This window comes from Myxine glutinosa, chromosome 3, assembly GCF_964187855.1.
Source record: "Myxine glutinosa chromosome 3, kmMyxGlut1.1, whole genome shotgun sequence".
Lineage (NCBI taxonomy): Eukaryota > Metazoa > Chordata > Myxini > Myxiniformes > Myxinidae > Myxine > Myxine glutinosa.
In genome coordinates this window covers 48,567,983-48,595,861 of record NC_136263.1, presented here as the reverse complement: position 1 = coordinate 48,595,861, position 27,879 = coordinate 48,567,983, and the positions used below count along the sequence as shown (strand labels likewise).

General features: G+C 44.4%; 1 protein-coding gene across 20 annotated transcripts in view; it reads left to right on the top strand.

Annotated features, from left to right (window-relative positions):
* Positions 1-27,570, top strand: part of SRRM1 (serine and arginine repetitive matrix 1) — a 254,277-nt gene extending 226,707 nt beyond the window's left edge. For 16 of the 20 annotated variants that reach the window (XM_078774000.1, XM_078774009.1, XM_078774004.1 and 13 more), the window contains 9 exons: positions 8,587-8,702; positions 9,051-9,113; positions 9,324-9,404; positions 10,798-10,954; positions 11,126-11,242; positions 13,810-14,361; positions 14,498-14,633; positions 26,264-26,371; positions 26,863-27,570. In XM_078774000.1, the coding sequence (XP_078630126.1) occupies positions 8,587-8,702; positions 9,051-9,113; positions 9,324-9,404; positions 10,798-10,954; positions 11,126-11,242; positions 13,810-14,361; positions 14,498-14,633; positions 26,264-26,371; positions 26,863-26,988 (1,456 nt within the window). In that variant the 3' untranslated portion in view covers positions 26,989-27,570. Of the gene's footprint in view, positions 1-8,586; positions 8,703-9,050; positions 9,114-9,323; positions 9,405-10,797; positions 10,955-11,125; positions 11,243-13,809; positions 14,362-14,497; positions 14,634-26,263; positions 26,445-26,862 lie in introns of all 20 variants that reach the window. The other 4 variants (XM_078774002.1, XM_078774012.1, XM_078774011.1 and 1 more) reach the window with 1 other exon arrangement.
* Positions 27,571-27,879: the final 309 nt, after the last annotated feature.

Sequence of the window (27,879 nt, the reverse complement as noted above, 5' to 3'; positions counted from 1 at the left end):
CTTGACAATCCCGATGAAGAACTGTTTTTCAATTATACCAGGATGTCATACAGGACTTACGATGCCTTGAAGACCCTCGTCCTGGAACATCTACAGCCAGGTCAAACAAACTGGAGAAAATCGATCGAAGCAGAACAAAAGCTCATCATTACTCTCAGGTTGGTACCTATTAATTTGGATAATGTAGTGTTGGTCGTGATGATCTAGGCTAGGGTAATTTGTCTAGTAGTCTAGCGAGTCTACTTTTCTACTTCACGCATAGAAAAAGTGTGCATGTTCATTCCGCCTTTCACGCGTGAAACGTGACACGTGAAACGTGAAACATGAAAGGCGTTCTATGGCCCAGAGCAAGTCATACTACGTTTGTCCATTTTTCTTTACACGCGTGAACCGTGAAACGTGAACCGTGAGCTTCTATGGCCCAGCAGCCTTAGACTCGTTCTCGCTACAAATATGAGATGAAACGGAAATTGATTGATTGGCAAAAAAAACCTCCCCATTCGACAAATTATGTGGGGACTGCGCAAAGATGTCTGATTGAGGCACAATAGTCCAAAAAAAACAAAAACATTTCAAACGTCCTCAAGCAAAATGCATTGGCCCCAGGATGGACACTCTTCTCAGAACACCCATAGGGCTCTGACCGACTCACCACCAGAGGACTAGTGGGGTGAGTATGCCTGGTGGTGCAACCCCAAGGCTGCGAGACCTTGCATGATTTCTGTGCACCACGGTTTTAGCTGTAACACCATTAACTTGCGCTGTTCAGTTATAACTGGAATTGCCGTGGTTACCCACCCCAAACTTGTCCTCCAATGGTGTGTGTGCACCCATTCTGAGAATATCACTTCGGCCAATGGCAGCATCAATATATTTATCACTAGCTCAACCTGTTGTGTGTTGGTAATATGTATGAAGTACTGGCGACTGAGTATCATGTTGGAATGAATGAAGTCGTGCATAAGACTACACTGAATCATTTATATGCATAGATACACTCAATCATTTGTCCATTAAATCATGGCAAGGTCATGGAATCCATCATTGCAGTTGATAAGAAATCCTTCCTTTTCTCCAACGGCGTAATTTCAAATCACCAATTTGGATTCAGACGTCACTTCACCTTGGACATGCTGCTCCTGCTCTCTCAACAATGGATGGAGGCCCTTAATGTCAGACATGAGATCAGGGCCTCGTTCTGGACATGTCTCGTGCTTTCGATACAGTCAGGGATATTGCCTTACTCTCCAAACTCTCCAATCCAAAGCCAACTCCACTCTTGCCTCACTGACTTCCTCTGCTCTCGTAGCCAACATGTAGCTCTCGATGGAATATTTTCTACTCGTCGCCTTTTCAAGCCTGGAGGACCTCAAGGCAGTGTTTTCGGCCCCATCTTATTCCTAATATTCATGAACGATCTTTCTGACAGGAAAATCCCCTTTATCTATTTTCTAATGACTCCACCCTCTCCCATGACATCACTCATCCTTCAGATAGGCAGGCTGCAGCCTCTTCCCTCTCTTCAGACCTTGCCAAAATCACAAACTGGTCAACCACTTGGAATATGTGTTTCCACTTTCAATCTTGATAAATCTCACACTCTCATTCTCTACGAAAGGACCATCTGGGAAAACCCTCACATCTACTTTTTAAACAATCCTCTTGAGAAGTTGTCATTCCAACTCCTGGGTCTCACAATCAGCCATGATCTTTCTTGGGCAAACCACATTTCCAAGTTGGCCTCCAAAGCCCGGCGATGACTGGGCATCCTCTGTCGTACACAGTCTTTCCGTTGCACACCTTTTTTTTTTTTTTTTTTTTTTTTTTTGTATACAAGATCGAGGCTCGTGAAAGAGCGAACATTAATCACACAGAAAGACAAACCGACACATAAAACATATAACATCGGGAGCGGTAGACAAGATGGGGAGAGAGGGGGAAGGACACAAACACAACATTTGAGAGCAGGGACCGAGAGACATGGAGACATGGAGAGATCTGAGAGAGGGCGAGGGCTTTGGGGGGGGGGGGCATGGGAAGGGGGCGGTGGGAGAGGTATAAAACATATGGACACTGCCAGGACTTCCAGGAAAGAAGTTGGAATTTCAAACAAGGTGGATCTGGGGTGAATTAGCGGGGGTAGAAAAGATCAAGGTTTTGGATGGGGGAAGATAAGAGATGGTGGTGAACAGCTGTTTTAAAGACCTGGAGGGAGGAGTGGGATTGAAGGGAGTGAGGGAGTTTGTTCCAGAGGCGGGAGAAAAGAGGACTGAAAGAGTGAAGGTGAGCAGAGAGCCGAGATTTCGGCAGTTTAACCATCAGAGGGTTGCTGGCAGATCTTGTGCGACCTGTAGGAATATTTGGGGGACAGAGCACAGAGAGAGCTGGGGGTGCAAGGCCGGAGAGGAGTCGGTAGAAGACAGAAAGACCACCTACCTGCCTGCGGTGAGTGAGTGAAAGGCCCTCAGAGATAGCTTCATCGCGGGAAATTCCAATAATTCTGAAAGCTTTGGTTTCAACAGCGTGAAGCCGAGCTAGGTGTGAGGCAGGAGCACCGGCCCATAGGGGAGAACAGTATTCCATTGAGCTGCGGATGAAAGCCTTGTATGTGGTGAGGAGCTCAGGTGTGCCGAGGAAGGACTTCGCACGACGGAGGATGCCCAGTCGGTCACTGGCTTTGGAGGCCAGCTTGGAAATGTGGTTTTCCCAAGAAAGATCATGGCAGATAGTGAGACCCAAAATCTTGAGCGACAGAACTTCTTGGAGAGGATTGTTGAGAAAGTAGATGGGAGGGTTGTCCAGTCGATCTTTTCGGAGAGACATAGTAAGAGTGTGAGATTTGTCAGGATTGAAAGACATGTTCCACTTGTTTGACCAGTCTGTGATTTTGTCCAGGTCTTCAGAGAGTGAGGAGGCAGCAGACTGCCGATCTGAGGGAAGAGGAATGGAGCGGCAGAGAGTGGAGTCATCAGCAAAGAGATAGAGAGGATTTTCGAGAGAGTCAGAGAGATCATTGATGAAGACCAGAAAAAGCACGGGGCCCAGAACACTGCCTTGGGGAACTCCAGCCTGAACAGGAAGAGGAGATGAGAGAAACCCATTCAGGGCCACACGTTGACGACGACTAGAGAGGAAGTCCGCCAGTAGTCCGCCAGTCCGAAGTCCGCCAGTCCACCTGTATTCCTTTCCACCTTCAAGGCCTCATCCACAGCTTGTGGAGTACTGCGCTGTGGGTTGGTGCCCCTGCCTCACACCTTGCTCAGCCTGATGCCATGGAACCCAAGGCCAACAAAATTATTGGAATTTCCCATGATGAAACTGAGTCCATGGGCCAATAACCTTCGCATCGTAGACAGGTCATTGCTCTGTCTTCTACCTCCTTCTTTCTTTTCTTGCCCCCTCTGATATTTCTGTGCTCTGCCAGGCTTCTGCACCAACCCCCTTCTGGTGAAACTCCCAAATCCAGAATCACTGCTCACCTCCGCTCATTCCTTCTTCTTTTTCCCACTTGTGGAATCGACTTCCACATTAATATGCAACCTCACTTGTCCCTCCAGGTCTTCTCGACAGCTGTTCACCACTATCTTCGATCATCCCCCATCAAAACCTTAATTTTTTGTACCCCCGTTTCTCCCCACCCACCCCACTCCCCCACCCCTCACACAGCCAAGCTCTTCCAAATCTCTAGTTTTTACTTGCTGAGAGTTTGCTTCTGTATCCATCTTGTCTACCCCATGCCACTCCCCTGCCCCTCATTCCTTCCCACACTCATTAATTTGTCCAGGTCTCCATCAACTTTGTCCTTCCACCCTGCTGTTGTTATTTCTCCTCTCTCTCTACTGTTGCTTTTGTGATATTGCAGCCTGATCCAATCAGTGTACAAGCTTTTCCATAAGCCTTGACCTTGAGTACAAAAAATAGCCAATGAGGCAAAGGAGTGACCCCCACAGACAGATATTTATTTTCCAGTCCACTTTTTATGCCTCCGTTGATGGTCGCCTTGGTGTCGACTTGGTGCAGGCATTATGTTTTCAGGTTGTCCGTCCAGCTGTCCATCAGTCCATGATAGGTTTTCGTTACTGCAATAACTTTAGAATGCCTGAAGGGATCTTAGTCATACTTGGTGCAGGTATGTATAATGACGTAAAGATGAACTGATTAGATTTTGTGGTCAAGAGGTCAAAGGTCAGAGTTAATGTTTGGTAAAAATCCTGTTACCGTGATAACTTGTGAACCAGTGATGGGATTCTGACCAGATTTGGTGCAATTATGTAGAATGATGTAAAGATGAACTGATTCGAATTTGGGGGCAAATGGTCAAAGTCTGTAATAGGTCTACAACTTGAGAAAGGCTGAAGTGATCTAACTCAAACTTGGTACAGGTATGTATAATGATGTTAAGATTAATTTGGAATTTGGGGGCAAGAGGTCGAAGGTCAAAATGTGTAATAGGTTTCTAATCTGAGTCAGAGGTCATGTTAGGTAAAATTGTGATAACTTGTGAACGGCTGAAGGGATTTGAATTAAAACTTGGTACAGGTATACACAGTCACATGAAAAACTAAGTACACCCCATGTAAAGTTTTGACTTTTTCAACATATTTCAACATACAGCTATTTCATCTTCATTTCAACAATATTGATAGATAAAGGTGATTTAATATAACAAATATCATGAAGCATTTATGTTTCATGGTCATTGTCATGTTGCAAGGTCCACCTTCGGTTGAGCTTCATCTTTCTGACAGATGGCCTCGCATTATCCTCAAGCACCCTCTGGTACAATGAAGAATTCATAGTGGATTCTATGATGGTGAGCTGCCCAGGCCCTGATGCAACAAAGCTGCCCCAAACCATAATATTTCCACCACCATGCTTTACAGTTTGTATCAGCTTCTTGTGGTCAAATGCTGTCTTTGGTTTTCGCCAAACATGTCTTCTGGTACTGTGGCCAAATAGCTCTACCTTTGACTCATCTGTCCAGAGCACATTGTTCCAGAAGTGCTGGTCTTTGCCTAGGTGTTCATTGGCAAACTTTAGTCTTGCCCTGATGTTCTTTCTGGACAGCAAAGGTTTCCTCCTGGCACACCTCCCATGGAGATCAAATTTGTGCAGCCTCTTTCTAATAGTAGACTCGTGCACTTTGACATTAACAGTGGCAAGAGCTACCTGTAGGTCCCGTGATGACATTCTGGGGTTCTTAGAGACTTCTTTCAGCATCTTGTGGTCTGCTCTCGGGCTGAACTTGCTGGGGTGGCCTGGCCTGAACAAGTTGGCAGTTGTTTGGAATCTTCTCCACTTGTAGATGATCTTCCGGACAGTCGAATGATTGATTTCAAATTGTTTGGAGATCTTTTTAAATCCCTTCCCAGACTCGTAGGCATCTATAACCACCTTTCTGAAGGCCTCAGAGAGCTCTTTTGATCTAGGCATGGTGACGTCACACAATTCAACAACAAAGAGCAAACCAAACGAAATGTCTGAGGTTTAAATAAGACAGGTTCCTCCAAGATCCTCTCTAACGATGTTTTAATCATTTGCACCTGAGCTGGTGCACCTGATTCTAATTTTAGGTATTTGAAGTAGTGATAAATGTAGGGGTGTACTTACTTTTTCCACATACGAAACTTGCATTTATTGTCCCCCGTCGCACAGCGGAGCGAAAGGGGGACTATGGTTTTCCCCTCCGTCCGTGTGTCCGTTCGTCCGTCCGGGCGTGCGTGTTTGCGTGTGTGCATGCGTACGCGAAGGACCGCATTCGAATTTGGTGTGTGGGTGCAACCCACGTCAAAATCCAAGATGGCCACCCACATGTATGTCTGATGCCATGTATGTCTGAACCTTGTGAGATGAATATCTTGAAAAATAAGCGAAGTACCAACTTCTAATTTGGTGTGTGGGTGTATCTCGGCATAAGGAAGAACGCTGTTTAAAATTGGGTCGCCACGTCAAAATCCAAGATGGCCGCCACCATATATATGTCTGAACCTTGTGAGCGAAATATCTCGAAAAATAAGCGAAGTACCAACTTCTAATCTGGTGTGTGGGTGTATCTAGGCACAAGGAAGAACGCTGTTTAAAATTGGGTCGCCACGTCAAAACCAAGATGGCCGCCGCCATGTATGTCTGAACATTGTGAGATGAATATCTTGAAAAATAAGCGAAGTACCAACTTCTAATTTGGTGTGTGGGTGTATCTCGGCATAAGGAAGAATGCTATTGAAAATTGGGTCGCAACGTCAAAATCCAAGATGGCCGCCACCATATATATGTCTGAACCTTGTGAGCGAAATATCTTGAAAGATAAGCAAAGTACCAACTTCTAATCTGGTGTGTGGGTGTATCTAGGCATAAGGAAGAACGCCGTTGAAAATTGGGTCGCCACGTCAAAATCCAAGATGGCCGCCGCCATGTATGTCTGAACCTTGTGAGATGAATATCTTGAAAAATAAGCAAAGTACCAACTTCTAATTTGGTGTGTGGGTGTATCTCGGCATAAGGAAGAACGCTATTGTAAATTGGGTCGCCACGTCAAAATCCAAGATGGCCGCCACCATATATATGTCTGAACTTTGTGAGTGAAATATCTTGAAAAATAAGCAAAGTGCCAACTTCTAATGTGGTGTTTGGGTGTATCTAGGCACAAGGAAGAAGGCTATTGAAAATTGGGTCGCCACGTCAAAATCCAAGATGGCCACCACCATATATATGTCTGAACCTTGTGAGCGGAATATCTTGAAAAATAAGCGAAGTACCAACTTCTAATCTGGTGTGTGGGTGTATCTAGGCATAAGGAAGAACGCCATTGAAAATTGGGTCGCCACGTCAAAATCCAAGATGGCCACCTCCATGTATGTCTGAACCTTGTGAGCGAAATATCATATCATAGCATGTTTTCTGCGTCTTCCACTTTGTCAACTCGCATCACTTCACCGACGGGGGACCTAGGCGTAACGCTTGTCTTTATTTAAATTATACAATGGAATTCAAAATGTAAATGTTTCATGATATTTGTTATATTATATCACCTTTATCTAACAATATTGTTGAAATGAAGATCAAATAGCTGTATGTTGAAATATGTTGAAAAAGTCAAAACTTTACATGGGGTGTACTTACTTTTTTATGTGACTGTATAATGATGTAAGCATGAACTGATTAGATTTTGGGGTCCCAAGGTCAAAGGTCAGAGGTCATGCCACGTAAAAATGTGATATCTTGAGAAGAGCTAAATGGATTTAAATCAAGCTTGGTTCAAGTATTATAATGATGGTATGGGCGGAGACATATCGGTCGATGTCGTGACATCGAACAGTGTTGTTCTAGTTATGATTAAAACACCAGCTGATTCAATCCCCACTCCAGCAGAAGGATATGCATGTTAATGGCATGTGGAGATGTGGATTTCTTATTCTTCACATGTATCCCAATTTATAGTGAGTATAGAGCTCTGAAGACAGCCTGTACACATAGAACAGAAATGTCTGGCACTCTGGGACGAGCAGAGCTCATGCAAGGCAGGCATAGGGAATAAGAGTAGAAAGAGAAACAGAGTGTGGTGGTGGACAGAAGCATTTTGCACTTGCGACTGATTGGACGGCTTGTGAAGAGGAAAATACGTGGAAAGACAGCTTGCTCAGGATGGATCCATAATGACAGGCTCACATATCCCAAAATTGAGCGACACTGATAGTGTGTATTTGGACCCGAGATGCACCCAGAGCCCGAGTATCTCGTGGAGAGCATGAGGGCCAAAGGCACTACTGGCCTGGCTCGCTCGTCGCACCGGCGCTCTCAGCTCGGCGGTCTTATGTCCCCTACTTCTGTCTTCTTTAGTTACTTCCGTCTCTTTCACTTTTACCTCTATTCTTACCTTGTTCTTTGTCTGTCCTTGTCTCTATTCTTGTTTCTCTATCTTTGTGTTTCTTTGTTTTTGTGGATGTTGATGAGGTACAGTAACTTTTTTTCTGTTTTTGGACTTGATGCTTGTCTTGTTGTCTTCATTGAAGCTCTGTATGGACATGTTCTCCTCGGTAAAATATATCGAGTTATTTAATTATTGCTGTCCATAGTCTATTATTACTAGTGGGTACATGACAGACATAGGTCATGCCCACCATCCCACAGTACCCTTGTCGGCCTACCTATGGTGGGCAATGTCCTACGGCACAGTCTTGGAAATGCACTTCATAATAATTGTCATTTTTGAAATAAATTTTATTGATCACAACATATACTGTATTCCATGTCATAAGATGAAGGAAGATCATTTTTAATACCGACTACAACCATAGGTGGCACTATTTCTGCCACATGTCAATTTTGGAGTTTCGGTGACTGCAACAAATTTGAATGCAGCAAAAATTCATGGGAACATTTCGTGCACTGTAATACCAGATTAAACCATTTGGGCATCTTGGCCTCAAGCCTTGTATCTGGCTGCAGACTTGACTAGTTTGGGCCCAGCATTCTGGGTACGTCATCATATTTTGTTCAGAACATTTTATCGAGAGAATTTTCTCGTTTTATATTTTGGAGTCTTTCCTGTTGTTTACCTGATTATCTCATCTTTCCTTACCTTGACAGGCGGAGGTCACGCTCACCATCCCACAGTCCATCATCATCTCGGTCTCCACGTCGACGTCAAGAAAAGCGACGCTCTATCTCCGCTCCTCGCTCAGTATCGCCCAAAGAGTTAACAAGTAAGAGGGGAATGCCAGGGATGTGTCTTTGCAAGCTGGGATGTATATAGCATTCTCATGGAGAAATCATGAAACCATCTGGATCAAAGAATGGATAGGCAGGATTGAAGAAGTGGAAAAGAGGATGTCAGGTGAAAATGTACCTGTGTGTTTATGATAAGATAGGTTAGGTTATTTAGTGTTTTATATATATATTTTAAACAAATTTGTCAAACTTCAACTCAAGTTTCTTTAATCAGGGATCAGCATTGGCTTTTTAAGAAATTATTATTCTTGATCAACGAGTTTACGGTTACGAGTTGCATGCCAATTGTTGCGAGATTGTTTTATAAGTTGTCTTGTTTTCAGGTATTCCCAAGGCTGGCCCAGTTGGGAATGCTTCTCCATCCAAATCAGATTCCTCGGCTTCAAGTAAGTAAGACTGTGATGTCAGAAAGTCATCACTTTGTTTTGTTTTTAAGATGTAATTGCTCGTGGTACAATGCTGCTGTGGTGTTTTTCATTTTGAACCATTTAATGAGCGTGTATTTTGAGTGTGTGGATTCCTTTGACTTATCCCTCAAGGATTCAATGCGAGGTAAAAGGTGGATTTCTCACTGTTTCATTGGTTTCCATATATAGATGAAGACACAAAGGGGGCAACTCTCACTTCTGTGCAGCAGAGACGGCGCTATCGACGACAGAACCAGGAGTCATCCTCAGGTAATCAAACAATTGACCTAGGAATATTTACCTCCGCCCCCAAAGATGGATGGAGCTTGTTTTCACCCCTGTCTGTTTGTGAACAGGATATCTCAAAAAGTTGTGGAGGGATTCGGAAAGAAATTGATGGGCAGGTTGGGTGTGTGACGAGGCCGAATTGATTTGATTTTGGTGAAGATCCGGATCCAGATACGAGAATTTTAAAGTGATTCTTCACCATTGAATAATCAGGCCAAAACGATATATAGTCTGATATTTCAAAAAGTAGTGGACGGATTATGACTAGGTGGATGAGTTGGTTAGGTGACAAGACCAACATGATGAGATTTTGGTACAGGTCCAGATCCAGATCCGGCCTATCAGTGGGATACAAAACGTAAACTGTTCAGCCTGGTGGAGGTATGCGTTCTACCGAGTGCCATTATAGTTGCCCCTGTCAAGCACACCCTGCTGTTTCGATTAAAGAAAATCTGAGCTGGCGTATGTACAGCCGGCCGGGCCTGACCTGTGCGCTTTGTGGCACGTGACATGCCTGCAGACAAGTAACGCATGTCATGCATCATTCGTTCATTCCCTGCGTGCGTTATACTGGTATCATCAAAATTATCATGCATGCCCGCAGCATAAAAACTTGAATGGGATTGGCTTTTACATTAACTGCATGCGTACGTATGTTGGAAGGGGGTGGTTGAGGACTTGGTGATTGGGTGGGGTGGTTGATGACTTGGGGATTGGTTAGGTGGTTTGGGGTTTGGTTGGGTGGTTTGGGGTTGAGGACTTTGAGTCACATTTTACATTGGGCGGATCTTCTGTGGTTCCCTGCTGGTATATTGTACAAGAAATATTATGTTTTAAAGTTTAAACATTGGAAGCAGGATCTTTTCTTTATGCATCCGCCGACGAAGTCGCCGTAGGCATAATATTTTCGGGTTGTCTGTGCATCCGTCCATGTGTCCATGATCGGTTTTTGTCACCGCGATAACTTGAGAACCAGTGATGGGATTTTAACTAAATTTGGTGCAAGTATGTATTATGGTGCAAAGATTAAATGATTTGATTTTGGGGTCAAGGGGTCAACGGTCAGAAGTCCCGTTAGGTAAAAATTCTGTTACTGTGTTACGTTGTGAACCAGTGATGGAATTTTGACCAAACTTGGTATGAGTATATATTATGATGAAAATATGAACTGATTAGATTTCTGCATCAATGGTCAAAGATCAGAGGTCATGTCAGATAAAAATGTGATACTTGAGAACAGCTGAAGGAATTCAAATCAAACTTGGTGCAAGCATGTATAATGTCGTAATGTGGGTGGAGGCATATCGGTCAATGTCGAAGAGTGCCATTCTCGTTATTAAGTCTGTGCACTCATCCCAACCTGTGCATTTTGCAGAAGTCGATTCATCGTCGTCGTCGTCATCTGAGGAAGATGAAGAAGTGAAGCCCAGGGCACCTAAGAATATTGCTCGAAGCGAGCGTCCACATGTGCGCCAGCGTTCACAAAGCCACTCGCCATCACCTCGTCACCACCCGCGGCCCACTTCACCACGGTCAGTCCCTGCCTTTGTGTTTTCCTCCCCTTTTTTTTGCCATAGCCTCAAACCAATGCTAAAAATTATCCTCTTTAAATATTCGATTTACTCCCCCCCCCCCCCCCCCCCTCCCTTTCCCCAATGCGTGTTTTCTCCTCACCATATCTCAATATAATTCCTTCGTTTTAGCCGATCAGGTGGATGGAGAGGTGGCTCACCATCAAGGAGAGGTTGCTCACCATCAAGGCGTCGACCTCCACAACCTCCTCCCCATCGACGGTCTTCTCATTCTCACTCCCGCCATAAGTATGTAAAACTCCACTTTACACTCATGAGCAGAAAGATGTAAAGGAACGGAACGGAGAGAAATGTGTTAAACTTAACACTTGTGTGCATGAATAAAACATTTGGTGAAAACAGTGTACTTTTACACTAATAATGAAATGATGTACAAATATGCGATTATGAGATTTAAAGCTATGGTCCTGGCACCGTGAGGGAAGTGTTCAAATTGGAATAACAAAAGGGCTGGTCTTTTTTTTTTTTTCCTAAGAAATAAGGGATGTGCAAAATAAAATTTCTAAGAAAGAGGAGTCACGAGGGCTTTCCCCACACCTGCTTTCCCAGTTTGCTTCTCTTAAAGCAGGCAAAAACTAGGCCTTCTGCACCATTGGTATCTCTAGGCAGGAAGTAGATGCCCAAGGACTGTCATTCTCCCACCATTGTCAATTTGGTGGGCTCTCTATTTTATACAAGCTTCCATCAGGCCATTGGAGCTTGAAGAAGGGTGAATAAAGATGAGTGAATCTTGGACGGCATCATTGTCTGACGTCACTTTCTCATTCAAGAGAGGGGCAGAGCTTGGCTTGTGCGGAAATAAATAGCTACTACTCACTTGATATTCACGCAAAGAAGAAGCCCACCTCGATGTAACTAAGTAGGGAATCTGTATAGAATAAGATCGTATATGTGTCTCCATACCAGTGGTGGAGCTATGCTAATTAGATAGGGCTTAAGGATAATCCCCAGTTGCCCCTGTGATTTTTCCCTTCTGTTTCATTTCATCAAAACTCGGCCAGCCAAGCAATCGGCCCCATTGTTACAACAACGGCCATTAAACCGACATTGCCGTCAGTACCCAGCACATTCCATCGGGCAAGTAAACCCCGCCCCACAACCGCCGACGTCAACCGAACATTCCCGAACGGCGGCTAGACTCCGCCTTGAGGACTCGTAACGGAGAAACCACGCCCCAAGCTTCATGACTGGTTAAGGAGCCATGGGATGATGTAATGGGTCGTCAGGATTGATCGGAGGGTGACGTCAGTGAGGAGGGAGTGAAAGAGTCTGTCTCCCTGTTCGTGCCTCGGACTGACCCCATGCTTCATGGTGGATGGTCGCAGTTTTCCAGTCTGTCTCTTTTTGCCTTGGCTTCGTGGCGAACGGTCGCATTTTATATCGCTCTCCCTGTGCCTTCGACTTGAGGCGCTGCGGTAATGTGTTAGCAAAGCGAGTGTTAGGAGCCCGGTGGATCGTGACGATTGGCGGAGGAAGGATTTTGGCCGCCGCTGCGCGGGTAGGTGGCTGCTACCGGCGCGACTGCGCGCCATCTTTTGCGGTTGCCGCACGGTGACTCGGGGACCCGTTTGACGACCACCAGGCTTTTGAGGGCCGTTTGAAGATGCCAGGCTGAGTCCCGGCTAACGCACCATGCAAACACATTTTCTTTCATTTGTCTTCGCTTGTCATGTTTCTGTCCGTGTGGAGGGTCCCTCACTTGGAATATATCCCTTACTTAGAATATACAAACTGACCTTTCATTTTTTTATGGTACCGCATTTATTTTTATTAAATCATTATTTGTTGACTTTCAATTTTTTGTCCTGTTCGTTTTTGTGCTTGTGGGTTGAGGGACAACCCTGTGTCGGCCGTCCGATCAGGTAAGGCTTCGGGCCTTTCCCGCGCGCACGAAAAGATAACCCTGCCAAGTAAAAAATAGGCCTCGGAGTTGAAGCTCATTTTGGCTATCCGTCATCGCGGATCTTAATCCCCGGCGATGTGACAATATATATATATAATTTTTAAAAGGATCTTATAGCTATACAGTTGCATAGGCTGTGCTGCATATTAGGCATGAGCTTAGCAGAGCTACATCCCCCTAATTATGACGTCATAGGTCACGTGGTTCGGCCGCCATCTTGGAAAAACCGAAAAACTTATATATCTCCAAAAGCGCTGAATAGAAAAAATTTGAGACATGGCTCCTTGTAAAGAACTCTCCATGGGGAATAAAATATGTTAATGATGATGTCATAGGTGCCTCCATTATGACGTCATAATTCGACAAATACAAAGCTTCATCCGATCAACCCCACCCTGGTGTTGGGCTAGCGGCTAGGGTGCCGGCTTAGGATCCTAGGATCCTGGGTTCGAATCCCGGTCGATCGCTGAATTAACGCCAGGGGGGTTGACTCAGCCTGTCATCCTTCTGAGGTCGGCTAATTGAGTACCAGTTCACTGGTAATTCCCTGTTTGTCGTAAAAGGCGACAAAAAGAGTTGGCGGCAGGAAGGGCATCCGGCCGTAAAACATTGCTTCAAAAAGGGGACCGAAAAACAACAACAACCACGGTCCCAGAAAAAGGCCAACCCCCGCTTTGCGGGGAAAAATGGCCTCTAAAGGTGGTTTATCCGATCAAGATGAAATTTCATGAGCATAATCGAGGGATAAATTGGTAGAGGAAAAAAAGGTCGTCATTGGTGGTTCGGCCGCCTTTTTTTTTTTACTACAAAAGCCCCTTAAAAACAACTGAATTCTACATCCTGGCAAGGGTCTGCCATTTCTGATTGCTCTTTCTTGTTCTACTTATTTCAGGTCTCCATCTCCACCACATCGTCGTCGCAATTCTCCAACTTGGCATCGCGCTTCTCCAAACAGGCGCCGCCACAGAGTATCTCCTTTGCCTGCTCCTCGTCAACGCCACTCACCAAGCCGTAGACGGCCATTACGTGCCTCACCATCTCCCCCACCACCTCGTCAACGCCAACGATCTCCTTCTCCATCTCAGTCTCCATCCCCAACACCGCCACAAAAAATACGCCGTCGACAGCCTTCAGCCTCATCTGAGTCTCCACCACGTCCAACGAAGAGGACAACTTGTCCAGTGTCAGTGTCTCCAAGGCCGAAACCTCGGCCCACTAGAGTTAGTTCTTCGTCGCCCTCTCCCGTACGCCCAGTCCCTGCACCCACCAAACGTAGTCGCAGTTCCCGGTCCCCTCTGGATCTTCTGCGTGCTGCCTCACGCTCGGCCTCACCTCTCCCGCGGCCTCTTCTTCCTGTCGCTGCTTTTTGCGATCGCGGCCCATCTGTTTCACCGAGCCAGCCCCGCAAGTTGTCTCCTCCACGGCCACTACTACCCAACAAAAGGTAAGGGATGCAATGATTAAATGAGATTGTTAAAAAAAATTTAATACAGTATTGGCATATTAGTTGAAATTTCACATTTATGCTTAAAGAATAATCCTCACAGCCCTGAAACATTTGCTTCCTCCTATTCCACTAGCCCATCTCCCATCAGGCTGAGTCGATCAGCTGAGCACATCTCGCCAGTCCGAAAGGCACCTTCCAAATCTCCCTACCAATCGCCTAGCCATGTGTTACCAGCTGCCCAGGCCTCCCACAGCCCTTCTCCTGCCAAGGTGAGGAGAAAGCAATTGAATGAATACAAATGGAGTTCATCCATCTGAGTAAAAGGTCTTCTTTTGTTTACATTCCATGGCAAGTTTATATTGATTAGATATTACTTCCAAGCATTCACCTCCTGCAGTTAAATGCCATCCTCCAGTAGTTGACCACCACATGTACAACACAGCATCCATCCTTGTGAAACCCTGAGAATGGAAGGTTTTGCTTTACCCACAATTTTCAACAGGATAAAATTCATAACTATTCCAACCACCCTTCACTATTTTTGAAAAACATTTACAAAAAACATTTTGCAGCAACTGATCATAACGACATCCGTGCGGTGAGCATCAAAGGTGAGTCTTCTTCACTTGTATTGATAATCTGGTGGGCCGAGCTCCTTTACGCCGAGGGAGACGTGATACAGCAGTGTGATTTGAATTGAAGTTTTCAGCAGCACATCCAATTTGCCACAAGGTTACAGAGCTTTTCAGATGCCCTTTTAATTAAAAGGTACTGATATGCACCTTATTTAGCCAGACTCAGAATCTAACTTTGGTTTTTCACATGAAGAACTATTCATTGGTGACTTCCGGGTTTTTTTTTGGTTTTTTTTTTTGGCTTGTTACCAGATTAATTATGATGCAATGTCTCTCAGTTTTGTTGTGCAAATGCAATGTCTCTTAGTGTTGCCGATTATGGCTTGGTTAGATCAATTGATTGCCGGATCTAGTGTATCAGAACTGGTTCGGCACATCAGATTGTCATACCTTACTCCAACGGTGTGGCCTGCTCCGATCCAAACTGACGTCTTGTGAGTATGGACATGGCAAATGCTGGAAGCTATGGATGGGCGTGAGGGTTGTGCCATAGGGCATTGCCTAACCCCAAGAAGAACCCTTGTTTTTCTTGATTTTCTTGCTCCCCTCCAACCCCTGACCCCCACACCTAGCTTCTTCCTCCCCCTTCCTCTCTCTCTGATATCAATCCAAAGAGATGTATCCATTGTATTTTTGTTATAATTACGTTTTTCAAAATTATCAATCGTTTGTTGTTGATGTAAACCTTATTTAAGCACTGCACACTGAATTTCTGGTGTAATTATTGGCTTTGGCATGCAGATATTTCTCCCTGGGTAAAGGGTGCAGGTAAATTGGGGAGCAGGGGCGGAGGGGGGGGGAAAGGGGTGTAAATTTAAAGGGAAATGCGCAAAATAGTTGTTGTGAATGCAATGATTGGGGGAATAGGATTAAGATGTATTTTTTCTTTTGCACATAATATATAAATACAATTTCATATCCTGACCTTATTCGCTTTTGAGGAAGGTACTTCGTCTTGCTTGCGGCCATATTTGGCATGATGAAAATCTGTATCGCATTAGCACCTATTGCTGTGTTCACACAGATAAATCCTTTGTAACTATTCCTCATTACCTCTGCCACCGGAGGTGGACGGAGGTTGTTCATTCACCCCTGTTTGGTTGTTTCTCTGGGAGCAAGATATCTTAAAGTTATGGATGGATTCAGCCAAAACTTGGTGAACAGGTTGGGTGTGTGACAAGGACAAATTGATTCCATTTTGGTGAAGATACGTTATACGAGAATATTTCAAGTAATTTTCATCATAATTATCATGTAACCATCACCATTGAGAGATTGGGCCAAAAACTATATTATAGCACAATATTTCAAAAGACGGATTAGGACGAAACTTAGTGGATGAGTTGCGTCTGTGACAAGAACAAGTGATTCGATTTTGGGTCAGGTCTGGATGCAGATCTGACCTATCAGTGGATACAAAGCGTAAACCTTTCTGTCTGGTGGAGGTGCCTTTGTAGTTAAAATAAATATATATATAGTTGATGTAGTTGATGATCAATAATTATTTTTCGTATATTTCCTTTGTAAATCTTTTGCTTTCAAATGAAAACATTTGATACAGCTCAGGCGGCAGGTAGCAGACATGTTGGCAGCACAAGGTGCTGTGCCAGCTGTTCATGTGGCTTCATTTTTATGCTTCTGCCGTTAAAGGTGCCGGGAGCATTCTTTTTTGGGGTTGTTGGGGCATCCCCAATGTTTTTTGGGGCATCCCCATGCGTCCGTCCGTGATCAATTTTTGTTAACGCGATAACTTGTGACTACTGAAGGGATTTTTTTTTACCAAACTTGGTACAAATGTATAATATGATATAAAGATGAACTGATTCGATTTTGGGTTCAAAGAGTCAAAGGTCATGTAACCTTTAACTGAAAGGAGACTTTCATAACTTGTGAACTGCTGAATGGATTTTTGACAAAACTTCGCATAACTATGGACTGTAATACAAAGATGAACCAATTCAATTGTGGGTTAAAAAGGTCAAGTTCCCTTGTTTTGAAAATCTGTGTTGCTGCAATAACTTCTGAACCACTCAATAGATTTAAACCATACTTTATAAACGTATGGACTGTAATACAAAGATGAACTAATTCAATTTTAGGGTAAACAGGTCAACCAAAGGTCAGGTGCCCTTTGAAAATCATTTTGCAGACCATAACTCACATTGGAAGCATCTGATGTTGTCTCACTTCTACTTACCTGTTGTCTTTCTCTCTTTCTCTCTTTTTCTCTTTTTCTCTTTTTCTCTTTCTCTCTCTCTTTCTCTCCCCCCCCCCCCCCCCCCTCCCCAACCCCCGCTCTCTCTCCCTCCCTCTCCCCCTCTCTCCCTCCCTCTCCCCCTCTCTCCCTCCCTCCCTCTCCCTCAAGGGACCTTTAATTGAGATCAAATGTAACAGTGAGGTGATATTTAATGTGGGAGGATGCATATCCATTGACGCAATTGTGTCAAATTCTACTTTCTAGTTTTTAAGATTGAAATCTATTATCATTGAGGATCTAAGTGACAGAGTGACAGTGGATCAAAAGGGAACAGGAAGATGACATCGCACATGTGTGATTGTGTGGCAGAGAAGAAAAAAGGGTGGGGGGAGAGCGAAAATCGAAAATGGCACCAGTGGGTATTCGGGGAAGTATGAAGCACAACTGGCAGCACTCTCTTCAAAGACTGGAGGAGGGAGCACAAGACAATAAACAGACATAGGGAGTGAGTTCCACAGACGAGGTAACATATTGATCAAGCAGATGAGTGTTCAGCTTCAAATTGGGGGAAGATAACCAGGCTTGGGATTCTGGAAGAACGCACGAGACCTGTGTGGGCTGGCGGAGGATGGAGGGCCAGTAGGGTGGGACGAGTGAGGAAGTATAAAATGGAGCAGTAACCTGCCTGCATTGGTTGAGAAGCAGACCTTGGAACCCAGCCTTAAACTGAGATATGGAACCCAACCTTATACTGAGATATTGCTATTAACAAGGAGAGTGTTGGTCTCGGATTACTTTTGCGGGAACAAAATGGAAAGGAGTTTTACCACCCCGGGTGAAAACCTTTTTTACAACACTGTGATAAGCTGTTAGCTTAGAATGGAGTTACCCATGTGGAGAATCCTGAGGGGATGACCAGCCTTAGAGACAAGTTTTTTTCTAAGATCATGTGGTCCTCTAGAGACAGGCTGTGAGGGGCTGAGAGGCCTAGAAGATCCAGGGACTACAGCTCTTCCGGGGGTTGGCCAGAGAAGTAAACTGTGGATTTGAAACCTCATTAGTGTGGGTGGACAAAGTGAGAGCATGGGATTTTTCTGTGTTTAAAAACATGTTCCAGGTAGCTGATGAACGACTTGTTTTTTTCCCCCACATTTGCTTAATTGCATGCCGCAGCAGCATGCCTCTTGGAGGTGTGGTGTCCTATTCTGCACAGGATAGCGTTGTCAGTAAAATTGTCAGTGAAGCAGGGAGGTCGTTTATTTAGACATAGTAATGTTGGTCATAAACACTGCCTTGTGGGATACCAGCCTCAGGAGGGAGATCTCGAGACAATCCCATCAATAACAACCCATTGTTTGCACTCACAGAGGAAATTGGATAACCTTTTGAGGACGGGCTCCTGAATAGCATTAACAGACAGATGGGGTGGTGGGGGGAGGGCTGGTTGCCAGAAATTATCGAAGGTTTGAGGGATGTCCAGAAAGATGGCTTTGATCTTGTTTCAGATGTCTGTATCCATCCATGATTAGCTTAAAGAATGCATTATGTCAAAGTCTGGGGGCAGGAGCTGTGCTGATGATCAAAGATGAGATTTGGAGAAAAGTTGTTGCCGATGTCTGAAACAATAATAGATTCATGAACAGATGTTTGGTACTACAGAACTTTAAAACACAAGAAAACAAACACGACGTAATAAGAATAACCAAAGCTTTTCGTGCTGTACTCCTCAAGGTAAATCACAGCAAGAGATAGAAGGAAGTGAAAGAGCATGCATATGTAAGCATGTCTATGTAGGATCGATACCGTTTGGTTCATCAGTCATGACGTAATTGGTAATCTGAACACCCATTGGTTGCCTCAGTCACCACTATCTCTGGCTCCGATTGGCTGGAGCGGAGTTGACAGCGATGACTCACCATTTGCACCAATACCTTGGAGGAAGGCGGAGCGTGATTCCCCCGAACCCGAAGACTCGCCATTTGCAGACAAACCATGGACAGGGGTCGGGGCAACACCTTTAATCTTTCCATGTTGAAAGAGAATGAGAGGATGTACAAATTCCTTTTGACGACACAATATAGAGTCCGTGGAATGGATGAAGGTTGCTTCTAACATATGTAGATGTAATGTACTCCGACCTTAGCTCAATATCTTGAACATATCTGCATTGTACTGGTCTGCACAGACGGGGTTGGCAACCAAGTGCCGTCCAATGGCAGAAGAACAAGAATAAATGGCCACCGGTCCTTGAACGTTCCTACATGCTCGAAACGGTTGTGTCCCAACTCTTAAGTTTTTTTTTTCTTCTTCCTCGAATCGCCAGAGGGACATGCTGTTAGATATGATCAGCCAACCTTTGTGTTTTACAGTCAACGTACCGAACGGAGCTTCACATCGGCACTTGAGCTCGTAGATTAACATTTCTGATTTTGAGGTGGGAGTGCGGTGAACTATCAAAGGAGTTGTAAAACAGAATCGAACCTGTTGGAGCCCAACGTCCCAGAATGTACGGCTTGCCCAAGACCCACAGAGAGAATGTCCCACCAAGACTGATATTGTCCATGGTTGGTTCGGCACAACATGAACAGGCCAAGTGGTTGGGAGAGGTCCTGCAACCAGTTTTTCACAATTGCAGTCACTTTCACAATTCGTGATCAAAAATTCTTTCACTTTTGTAGAAGCAATTTGTGCTGCAACACCGACAAGTGCAGACAACATAATCGCCTGCTTTGATATACAAAGCTTGTTCACGAATGTCCCACTGACGGAGACTGTTGATATATGTGCAAAACTGCTGTATCAAAGTGATCTGGAACATCCGCAGATCTCAGAACAAGTCTTTGTGGAGTTAATGAACACAGCAACGAGGCAAGTTGAATTTAGTTTCAACAACATTATGCATATCCAAACTGATGGAGTGGCCATGGTTCTCCAGTAGGCCCAGTTCTTGAAAATATATTTGTCGGCTATCACTAAGTGCACAAACTTACTGGTCGGCAAAGTATGGATGCTCCCATCCTATACTATCGGTATGTTAATGAAATTTTTGCTTTGTTTGAGTCTCGATGGCATGTGATACATTCTTGACGCAGCTCAAGACTCCATCCAGCACTGAAGTTCACCAGAGAGCTGGAATCTTCAAACACTTTACCATTCTTGGACATGTTGGTCGAAAGATCCACACGTGGTTTCACTCCATCCATCTACCGGAAGCCTACCTTCACTGGGCAGTATACTCGCTGGTATTCCTACAGCTCCACAAGATACAAAACTGCCTTGAATCAACATCCTGGTGAACAAAGCTCGGAGGATTTGCTCACCTTGTAATCTTCCTACTGAAATTGACAAAATCATGAATATATACTTGGTGGCAATGGTTACCCGGAGTATATAATTGAGATATGTGCACAAGTTTCTCAACACAACACAGGATCACAAGATCGGTCCTGACAAATGTCCGGTGTATATCAGGATGCCATGGAAAGGACAATCATCACGAAGGTTTGAAGAACAAAGGAAACGTACGGTGCCAAACACGTACCTGGCTGTGCAACCTCGAGTAATCTTCACCTTTCGCCGTCTGCTCACGTTAGTCAACAAGGATATGCTGCTCACCTCACAAATTAGCAAAGTCATGTATGAGTATAAGTGCCAATGTGAAGCTCGATACATGGGCCATACAACCCAAAGGTTGGCTGATCGTATGTTGCCATACAACCCAACCCAGCATGTCCCCCTGTCGATTCGAGGAAATGCAATTGGGAGTTCGGACACAACCGTTTCGAGCATGTAGGAACGTTCAAGGACCGGCGGCCATTTCTTCCTGTTCTTCTGCTATTGCACGGAACTTGGTTGCCAACCCCATCTGTGCAGACCAGTACAATGCAGATATGTTCAAGATATTGAGCCGAGGTCATAGTACGTTACATCTACGTATATTAGAAGCAACCTTCATCCTTTCCACAGACCCTATATTGTGTTGTCAAAAGTAACTTGTACAGTCTCTCATTCTCTTTCAACATGGAAAGATTGAAGATGTTTCCCCAACCCCTGTCCATGGTATGTCTGCAAATGGTGAGTCGTCGGGTTTGGGGGAACCCCAGCCCACCTCCCTCCAAGGTATTGGTGCAAATGGCGAGTCATCGCTCTCAACTCCACTCCAGCCAATCAGAGCCAGAGACGGTGATGACTGAGTCAACCATTGGTTGTTCAGATTTCTAAATACGTCATGACTGATGAACCAATCAGTGTCGATCTTGCATCGACATGCTTTTGTATGCATTCTCTTTCACTTCCTTCTTTCTCTTGCTGTGATTTACCTTAAGGAGTACAGCACGAAAAGCTTTGGTTATTCTTATTATGTCGTGTTTGTTTTCTTGTATTTTAATATAATAGGTTGCATCACTTTGCTTATGACGTGGAGAAATCTGAATGATCTAGGATTTTAGTTGAGTGGATCAGACTTGCAATCCTTCTTGTGAATAATGGTGACACAAAAGTGATGTTTACTTATCCTACTTTCCAAAATGAAGGTAGCAGACTGAAAAAACGTGGAGAAGAGCGAGTAAAGAGGAGATGATAGAGCCGAATCACAGTAGTTAAGGTTTACAGTGCCATCGCTCTTGGGTTTCGTTTTAGTGGTGTCAATATTGACTACCAACTTCTCATACTTAGTGGAAGAGAAGCCCACATGCTGCAAAGTGCAATTTATGATGGGAGCAAAGGGTGCGTATACGAAGGGTGAGGTTGGAGTCATTGGCCTTTTCAGTCAAGGCAGTATGTTAAATATTCAGCTATTTGTAGAGCAGTGTCCAACATGGCTCCATCCTTTTCGACTTTAGAGTGATGGTGCAGAAAGGAATAGGTTACCTGCGACTGATTTGACCAACTGCCACTGGGCTTTGGAGGATGGTGAAAGTCTTGAGAGGTGTGACTGCAGGGGAGCTTCATTTTGGGCTTTGGCTCATCGAGGGATTGATAAAAAAAAACAAGTAGGATATGCGGAGGGACTCCAGGTTCCCATCAGTTTGGTTTGTCTTTCAGCTGGATAACACAAGCTGCTTTCGGTGATTGCCTCATTACGTGTCTCACTCTACCAGGTTTGTGATGTTGAATAGGGCAGTTGGAAGCATGAAGGAATCAATTGGTGAATGAGAGAAAGGAATTCCAGCAACTCTCTATTTTGGGAGTGGATGGGTTAATAGACTAATCCATGAGGGAGTGGATTGCAGACCGGGCCATTCTTGCATTCAGAATTGCCATACATGTTGCCACCTTGGCAGCTTTCTGAAGACCACCAAGGAGACAAACACTTTCATTTCTGAAGACCACTAACGAGACAAAGGACACGGTCATAAGAGATAAAAGTGGAGGATGAGCAGGACAGGCCTGAGGGGAAGTTTGCATTGACTAAATCTAACAAATTGAATGACAACCATTTGGAGAGAATATGTTAGAAAAGAGACAGACGACGTAGCTGTTTTTCAAAAGACCTTGTCTGCAATACTCTGGGTTGTTGTTTAAGGACTGACCCCAACGGTGGCAATTTAAGTCTCCACCAATATGGAATGAGAGAGCTCAGATGGGAGGACAGAAGAGAATCATTGTTTGAAGAAAGTAGGCCTGGGCATATCTGTGTATTTAGCTAAACATGTACATGGTCCATTTCTTGATCATGTACACATGTAAACATTAAAATACACCAAGTCAATAAGCCTTAATTAGAATGTGTATTTGTCTGCATCCCTTCCACTCTCGCCACCCCTTTCTCCCCCACCCCATCCCTCTCACCTCCCTCCATCCCACCTCCCTAACTCTCCCCTCCTCCCCCTGTGCCCCCGCCCCTCACTCCTCCCACCACTCTCACAAAAAAAATGAAAAAGGGCTTATGCTAAAACAATTTTTGGGTTTTTTTTCACTTTCCTGAAAAAAATCATTTACTGCAACGTGAGTTAAAGATTTCTCCAGGAGTAATTACGTTATATGAAACAACAACAACGACGACTACTTTGACTGCAGAAATAAATGCAGTATTTACAATCCATTTATCCTGCAGCTTTAACTTTGTATCCCTGGTGTTGGGCTAGCGGCTAGGGTGCCAGCTTAGGATCCAAGGATCCTGCGTTCGAATCCCGGTCGATCGCTGAATTAACGCCAGGGGGGTTGACTCAGCCTGTCATCCTTCCGAGGTCGGCTAATTGAGTACCAGTTCACTGGTAATTCCCTGCTTGTCGTAAAAGGCAACAAACAGGGTTGGCGGCAGGAAGGGCATCCGGCCGTAAAACATTGCTTCAAAAAGGGGACCAAAAAACAACAACAACCACGGTCCCTGAAAAGGCCAACCCCCGCTTTGCGGGGAAAAATGGCCTCTAAACGGTGTTCTTTTTTTTTTTTTTAACTGCCAAATTTATTCGTTATGAGAAAGCGTAAAGAACAAACAACTTACTGAGAAAGAGTAAAGACGTATACATAAAAAAAATTTTAAGTGGTGCCGCAGATGTGTGCTTATTATTTTACAGCATTTATCTTGCTAGCCCGGCATGCCCGGATGGCTGTTTAATTAGTGTTTCCTCCAGTCCTTATTTAGACGGCATGAATTTTCGATTCAAGTCGAAGCAATTTAATAGCACCGGCTAATGAATGCAGCCACCAATACATAGATGTGTATGAAAAAACGTCTTATCAACAACATGGCGGTGATAGAAAATATTTCCGGGTCCACCTGTATTCACCCCACCCAGCGCCCGAGGGAACTGATCTGATAGGCTGGTGGCATAAACCCTGCCCTGAACTGACGGATAGATGGAGACAGGATTTAGATGCCGGCTCCTTTTATAGTATAGATTAGCAACGGAGCAAGCCGAGTTGACTGTCTACCACACACAGATGATAGAATACACGAAGACCAAAATACATATGAGGGTCGAGACATGACAGTAGCTCTGGGGAAGGGAATTATGAAAATATACAGCAACACTATTGCTCGGACGAGAGTTAACACACGAGTTCATCTGTAGAAAGACTTAACAGGGGAGAAGTGAGCATTGAAGAATGTTTTGCCCAGATGCAAGCATTGATAACAACTGGTCTGCACTTTTGTAGCCCACGTTCCACCACATGATCACAAACATTGTGGCCAGTGTGGAGGAGTAGACAATGACATGTCTGTAGGAAAATGGTGCTTTGTTTTGAAATGATGCACAATACTTAGGTTTTTGTTTCTGGCAAAGAAGGGCAGAAGGAAAATTGGAAGGAGCACAAATATGATGGTAGTGGAAGAATGGGATGAAGAGGAAGGAACAGTTGGGGAGAAGGAAATGGAAAAAGCAGATGTTTCAAAGGATAGAACATTCCTAATTACACAGAGAAGTACACGAATGAATTAATGATTGATCGAGGGGAAAGGAAAGTATTGAATGAATGAATGAATGATCGTTTTAAGGCCATTTTCCCCGATAGAGCGGGGGTTAGCCTTGCGGGCCCAATGAAAATCATGGTTCCCTGTTTGAGGCAATGTTTTTATGGCCGGATGCCCTTCCTGACGCCAACCTTTGGCCACGCTCTTACGATGCGCAGGGATACGGTGTACCTATTCTAAATCGGGGTGTACACCGTGATCATTCATCCCAGCAAGCTGGTACTCAATTTGCCGACCTCGGAAGGATGACAGGCTGAGTCAACCCCCTGGCGTTAATTCAGCGATCGACCGGGATTCAAACCCAGGGTCCTAGGATCCCAAGCCGGCACCCTAACCGCTAAGCCAACACCAGGCTTTCCAGGCTTTCCAGGCTTTCCAACACCAGGAAAGGAAAGTATTAATTTATTTAATTTAGTATCGAAGCAGTAAGGGTTGTAGAGTACAACAATCACCGCAAAGGACGTGTACAAGATGTACATAAGAGTTTGAGGGTGAGGGATGTGAGGAGAGAGCAGAGAGATTTGCTGGAAAACATGGTCGGAAACTCATCGAGTATTTGAGGCTGACAGAGAAAATCCGAACAAGGTGCAAACGGTGAGTAAAGAAAAACTTGCAGGACATTTCAGGACGATGAAAACAACGTTTAACAATGTAAAAATCTGCAGCTATAACGGGAGACTCAAAATAATAAGGCAAGTAGACTTTGCTTTGCAAAACCAAACAGAATGCATCTGCATGCTAAGTACTAAAAATTGTAGTACTGTATCAATAATTTCCATAGACCACGCTCGTATTCTCAATAAGCTATGCCGGACTAAGTGCCTAACTGCCTATGCTGTGTGCACACGCACTCACATCGCTGAGTGACAGACCATTGAGTGACGCTTTGACTTGCTAACTTCTATTCACACACACCTCAGCTCTCGAAGTTTCGGATTTAATCCATCCATTAAAATTCCCATCTCAGTGGTATAATCATGGAGCGCCCGCTCTAACATGGTAGTTTGGTGGGTCGATTCCAACTTTGGCCGAGTCATACCAAGGATTGCAAATGGTATGTGCTGCTTCCTTACTTAACCTGCGACACTTAGAAGAAGAGCGTATGGGTAAAGCTCGTCAGGATGCAATCCATCGGGAGGAGGAAGTTTCACCTTAGTCGAGTGTGGAGAGAAAAAGCAACGTCATAATGATGACGTCACCGGTACCCAGTGTGATCTGGGAAGTTCCACCGTGTTTCTTTGAAGTCAATGGCTGGTGTTGTCTGTGTGCGTGCAAGAATTGTGTTGCAATTCCTACATGAGTCTTCGATCCTGTAGAAGAAGGAGCGCTTCTGTGTGAACACAGAATAAGGTCATTTGTGTTTTTGCAGAGAAGGGTAAAAATTTGGGCAAAACGTTTTGGCATTCCTTGAAACTCGTCAAAAACACGTCACATTTTATTCCAGGTTTTAATTTTAATCATGTGGAGACCTTGGTACCAGGTGCTGCCCAGTTTATATTTATTTGATCATGTAGTTAAGTGCCCATTTAAACAAACGTCACCTCCATAGACCTATGATTATGTTTTTGAATGTAGAGGGAGTCCTTTGATTTGGCAAACTCACTGACACGTTCTTGCCAACAGCTTGCTCACAACATTGTTTTTCCTCAGGTCTCTGATGGTGAGACCAAGAAAAAGAAGAAGAAGAAGGAAAAGAAACACAAACGTGAAAAGAAGCACAAGAAGCACAAGAAACACAAGAAGAGCCGTACGGCGGAGGTCGGCCTCGGCTCTCCCCCTCGCACTTCCCCTGCTCGCCCAATGCTTTCGCGCTCACCTCCAGCCTCACCAGGCCAGCCACATTAACCAAACACTTGTGTGGCAAAAACAAACCGCACTTTGCGTTGCTTACCATTCATGAAAATCAAAATGTTGTAAAGGCTTTTATTGTCAGCCTCTCATGCTCACATTGTGCTATAACTGTTTAGTGATTGTAGCTCTTTTTTGGGGGGTCTTTATTCTCAGGCTTAGACGTGATGTAGTTCTTTTTGTTTTGTCATTTTTCTTCTCCCAATGCTTTTTTTCCTGATTCTATTGCTGTCCGTGTTTTCAAAATCTTTCTCCGAATGCATAGTCTGTAGTGAAAATCCACGGCCATTTTCGAGAATCATTTGCCATCTTTTTGATACAACAAACTTCAGAGAAGAAGCCATTTATTTTAGGGTGGGGTTTATTTTATTACGTTTTATTTTTGCCGTTGATGTTAACAGGTGGAATCGGAGAGTGAAGTCGACGGGGGAAACCTGGACGACCTGGAAAAGCAGCTGCGTGAGAAAGCCTTGCGGTCAATGCGAAAGTCCGCGTCTGGGGTCCAGGCCTTGTCGCCATCCCCGTGAAATCCACGTGGTCGACGTGGCCTAAAGCTACTTGGCTTGTTGAGATCGCTGTAAATATATCACGCCAGCGTACCGCGCCCACTTGACACTTCGCCTTTGATCACCAAATATTCCGCTTCTCCCGAGTCGACGTCTCCATTGGTCTCTTTTCATGATGCAGTTGCATCGTTTTGTTTTGGGCTTCAATCTGATCTCCAGATGCAACCAACCATCACAGCTGTTTGAGGTCTGCCATTTTGTTGACCACTTCGTTTTGAGCGGTTGGTAACCCAAAGAAGATCTGGGGCTCCTCTTAGTCTTCTTGATTTCAACCTGTCCACCATCGACCTGAAACGAGATTTTTATTTTATTTTTTCCCTTTATTTTTTATCTGTAATAATGCTTGTTTATTCAGTTTATTTCTTTCTTGGTCACACGATTGTTGCAGTTTCTGGAGTTCTAATTTTGATGTGGAAATAAAAAATAGCCTCAGAAATGGAAATACATATTTGGTTATTTTACTCGAGCCAGAGTCGATCAGTGTCCCATGCTGAGGTTCTTGTTCAAAACGCATTTTTGAATAAACTTGCAGATTCAAAACTATTCAAATTGTCTTTTTGTACCTGATTTCCAATCACTGCCATACATGGGGATTGTTCTCATTTATTTACTTTTAATTTCACTTCTTTGCTCACCTGGGCATGTTTCACCAGGCAAATGTTCCTACAACCTTTTGCGTGAGTCTTCAGATCTATTTGCTAAATAGAGTTACCAGCTCTGAGGGAATCCATCAGGACACAGGTGATAGTGGAGTGTCTGTTTGGCACAATAGAGGAACTTTTGGTACGTCTAATGCATTATGCTGGAAATTGAAACGTGAGGGAGGCGTCTGCAGAACCAATGCAATTCGTC